Below are 4,457 nucleotides of genomic sequence, written 5' to 3'. Positions count from 1 at the left end.
AGATCCTCCCTAATTTGGCTGCTCTTTTATTGACTTCGCCAAATAAAGCAAACATTTGGGCTCCCGGGAACCGTTCCTGGCTTATCTGTTTGTCGCTGCCGGCTCTGCGGGGACAGCAGATGTGGCCTTGGTGAGAAGGTCCACGAGTGCCCCTGGAGCACTATATAGGGGGTTATATATGCCCTCAGGGGCTGAGGCTCATCTGCATCCGCTCACCATGAAGATCCTCCTGGTCTTCGCCGCCTCAGCCGCCTGCAGCGAGCAGCTTTTCGTGGGGTGAGTCCTGCCAAAAGCAGGGGTGGTGGGGCACCCTGGGTGGGGACGGGGACCGGGGTGAGAGATGCCCGGCCTCATCTGCCCTCCTTTGGGGTCAATGAGAAGGACAAAAGCCCGAAGGAGGGAAATCCGTCAGCTTTTGCCGCACCAGGACAGATATGGTTTCACCCTGGCTTTGGAGGGAGGTTTTGAGCACCCTCCTGGCTCTGCGGAGGGTAGAAATTAGGGGATGCTAAACCCTAAAAGCATCACCCCAAGCTTTTCCAGGGGAAGAACTGAACTGAGATGGGGAAACCTTGCTGCTGGGGAAGGAAAGCATTCCCTTCTGTGCTGGGGGCTGTTCCCATCCCAGGCGAGCCCAGCTGGGCTGGAGCAGAGGCTGTGTAAGGAAATGTCTATATGTTAGATATTTTCTAACATTTTGGGAGCTCTTGTGATCAAAGGAAGGATGGAGACCACCATGGGCTCTCTGGCACTTGCTCTTGTTCCCCTTGCGGCTGTTCTGAACCTGCAATTTTCACTCTGGACACAAAACCTCCAACAACCGATGTGCTTTCGAACCCACCGAGGCGCTGTAGGACTTTCACAGCCTCCACCCAGCCCATGACGGGGCCACGTCAGCGCTGGAGGCTCGGCTCCTTCCCCCCGTCCTGTGATCCCTCCTGCATGCGCTGATGGCTCTGCCTCCCTGCAGGGACCAGGTCCTCCGCATCATGGCCAGCGACGAGGAGCAGATCACCCTGCTCAGGGTGCTGGGCGAGCAGGCAGAGCTGCAGGTGAGCTGCGATGGGGCCCTGAGCATCCCCCAGTGTAAAACAAAGACCCTGGTGACATCCAGGGCTCCCTCCTTCTTTTGACCTCACATCCAATTTTTCCTTCCCGTTTTGGATATGTATAATTTATAGCTATATAAATATAATATTTAGCTTAGGGCATCTTGAGCCCTCCTGTTTCAGATGGAGCAGGAACACCCCGGCCACTGCAGCAGTGTTGTTCCCAGGCTGAGTATTCAGGTCTAAAATGTCACTGCTTTTTTTTTGGCTTGAATTACGACACAACTCTGCTCCTGCTGCGTTTGCTCTGGTTGCTTTGAAGGGTAAATCCCGCTGAAAAATTTAAGCAGTGGGAGCAGCAGCAGAGAGAGAGATGGGTGGTGAGGAACAGCATCTGCACCGCAGAGCTGATCTAAGGAGATACCTCTACCGAATTAAAGAGCAAAACCAGCATGCAGTGACCCCGGTGTCTCATTGTGTCTGCTCAAATCACAAATACTCATCATTCAAAGGGACATTTGCAGCTAACAAGCAACTTGGGCTGAAACATGTTTCTATAGAGGATCCATTGAGTGAGGCAAAGGGACCCATGTGTGTCCCAAAACTTGTCCAAAGACCTTTTTAGATCCTTCATGGGAAACTCTTATGAGACCCCTTTTTGTGCTGGGGAGCTCAACGGATGAGCACCAACACAGATGGGGCCGAGCTCTCTCCTCTCTTCCACACCAGCTTGACTTTTGGCATCACCCCACCAGCCCCGGCCACCCAGCCGACCTGCGGGTGCCCTTCCCCAGCCTCCAAGCAGTCAAAATCTTCCTGGAGTCCAATAGCATTTCCTACAGCATCATGATCGAGGACGTGCAGGTAAGGGCTGTGGGGGGGAGCGGGATGAGCTCCCATGGCTCAGTCCCAATAGAAGACCCAAAAAGTTGGAAACCATGAGGACGTGGAGGAAAAACCCAACCCCCTGCTCCTTCCAGCCTGTTTGATGTTTCCCCCCCCCCTCTAAAACAGGAATTATTGGATGAGGAAAAGAAAACCATGATGAGGTCCAGGAGGACAGAGAGAAGCACCGACACGTTCGATTTTGCCTCCTACCACACGATAGATGAGGTACTTTGCCCTGCAGTGCCTTCGCTTCATCTTGCTGGGGTCATGCTCAGCCCGTGCCGTGGTTGCATCCACGCAGTGATGGTGGCGGTGGCAGCGAGACCCCCTGGGAGATGTCTTTCCTCCTTGGGCAGAGGTTTTAGCTGAGCCAGGAGACCTGGCATCCCTCCACATGCAGCGTGGCCTCTTCTGGCATCTCCCACCCCACTGGAAGACATCTTCAACTTCATTTTGGAGGTCAAACCCTGTGCTTGGAGCCCAGTGGGTGGCTGATAGAGGCTGTGATGGTGTTGGGGGATCTCAGAGTTCCCCCCCACTGTTCATTCTGCTTTTGCAAAACCCTTTGCGATGTGTGCCTCCTTGCTTGCACAGCACCTGGTCTTCTCCAGGGAAGCACCAGATCTTCTCCAGGGAAGCTCTGCATGTTTCATCTGGTGCTGGATACCTTAAAAACCAAAAGGAAAGCCAAGGTGAGCCTTATGACCCAGCAACTCCTCCTTTCAGATCTATGACTGGATGGACATGCTGGTGGACGACCATCCCAGCCTCGTTAGCAAGATCCAGATTGGGCAGAGCTTCGAGAACAGACCCCTGTATGTGCTGAAGGTGGGTACCGCGGGCACCCTTGCCTTGCCCAGCCCTGGGAGGGCACGGGGCTGAAATCTCCCCTCTCCCTACAGTTCAGCACTGGGGGATCGAATCGGCCGGCCATCTGGCTGGACACCGGCATCCACTCGCGGGAATGGATCACCCAAGCCACCGGCATCTGGACGGCCAACAAGGTAACCACATGCCCTGGGACCCCAATTCTTACCCCAACCCTTTTTTAACACCTCCCTGCGGCGCCGCTCGGTCACATCCCTCGTCCCCGAGGGGCACCGAGGCAGCTCCCGCTTCCCTCCCCACGCAGATTGCCAAGGAGTACGGCCAGGACCCCTCCATCACCACCATCCTGGACAGCATGGACATCTTCTTTGAGATCATCACCAACCCCGATGGCTTTGCCTTCACCCACAGCTCCGTGAGTGGGGGGACGCTGCGGGGGAACTTGTCACGGCGCTTGGCTCCAGCAGCTGTGGCCAGCTGCAGTTTTTGGGTGGGGAGGGATGTCTCTTCCCATGTGGGATGGCGAGTGGTTAGAGGTGGTTTCCTCCCATCCCCGGAGATGCTTGGGTAGGTGGGTGTCATCTGTTCCCCAAAGCGGGGGATTCACATCCCTGTGACGGTCTCGGCCCCATCTGCTCCTAGAACCGCATGTGGCGCAAGACGAGGTCCATCAACGCCGGCTCCAACTGTGTCGGCGTGGACCCCAACCGAAACTGGGACGCGGGCTTTGGAGGTGAGAGCCAGGCCACCAGGTCCCCATGCCGGGCACCATTCGTGCCTCAAAGCATCAAAGCCTCCTGCTAGAGGGGAGAAACCTGGGGGCTAGAAACCCTTCCCTGGGGCAACCTCTCTGCATGGTGCCTCTTCCACCATGCCCCAGGCGCCGGCTCTAGCAGCAACCCCTGCTCCGAGACCTACCGTGGCCCCTACGCCCACTCTGAGAGCGAAGTGAAAGCCATCGTGGACTTCATCAGCAGCCACGGGAATGTGAAATCGGTCATCTCCATCCACAGCTACTCACAGATGCTGCTTTTCCCCTATGGCTACAAGAGAGCGCCTGCGCCCGACCACCAGGAACTGGTGAGATGGTCCCAAAATGTAGACGTGGGGCTGCAAGCACCAGTCTTGCTGGAAGAGTCAGGTCGGATCATCCCAGGACCCTCACTGCTCCTCTTGTTAGATGCAACCTGCACATTGAAGCCCATCACTTGGTTCTTGGAGGGAGGGTGATTGCAAGATGTATCTCCCATCTATGAAAAATAAAGGGTGTTTTGGGGAAAAGCAAGAGCAGAGGGGGTGCAAAAGGATGCTGGGCTCTAGACCCCACTGCCCCAGGGTTTCTGCTGCCCCAAGGTCTTGGTCCACCAGGTCTCACCACTTTTGGGCTCTCCCTTGCAGAATGAAGTGGCTAAAAAGGCAGTGAACAGCTTGGCCGCTGTGTATGGGACAAAATACACCTACGGCAGCATCGTGGACACCATCTGTAAGTGTCTCTTCCTCATCCCGTGACATCGTGTCCATCACAAATGCTCAGCATTGGGATCACACCTCACCTCCTCTCCCCACAGACATGGCAGATGGCACCACCATCGACTGGGCCTACGACAACGGGGTGAAATATTCCTTCACCTTTGAGCTGAGGGACACGGGGCGCTACGGCTTCCTCCTGCCCAGCAACCAGATCATCCCCAC

General features: G+C 55.8%; 1 protein-coding gene across 1 annotated transcript; it reads left to right on the top strand.

The window, feature by feature from the left end:
- Positions 1 to 217: 217 nt before the first annotated feature.
- On the top strand, positions 218 to 4,455 carry LOC104074353 (carboxypeptidase A1-like; the record flags this gene model as incomplete). Its single annotated transcript, XM_009574435.1, has 11 exons — positions 218 to 276; positions 971 to 1,052; positions 1,779 to 1,913; positions 2,064 to 2,162; positions 2,664 to 2,765; positions 2,840 to 2,941; positions 3,070 to 3,180; positions 3,408 to 3,498; positions 3,646 to 3,845; positions 4,164 to 4,248; positions 4,334 to 4,455. Coding segments are annotated over exons 1-11 (1,188 nt in total), but the record flags the coding sequence as incomplete, so codon positions are not given.
- Between the last annotated feature and the right edge of the window lie 2 nt (positions 4,456 to 4,457).

Source organism: Fulmarus glacialis, unplaced genomic scaffold, assembly GCF_000690835.1.
Source record: "Fulmarus glacialis isolate BGI_N327 unplaced genomic scaffold, ASM69083v1 scaffold30943, whole genome shotgun sequence".
NCBI lineage: Eukaryota > Metazoa > Chordata > Aves > Procellariiformes > Procellariidae > Fulmarus > Fulmarus glacialis.
Note: the sequence above shows the minus strand (reverse complement) of the source record. Positions and strands in the feature narration are given on the sequence as shown.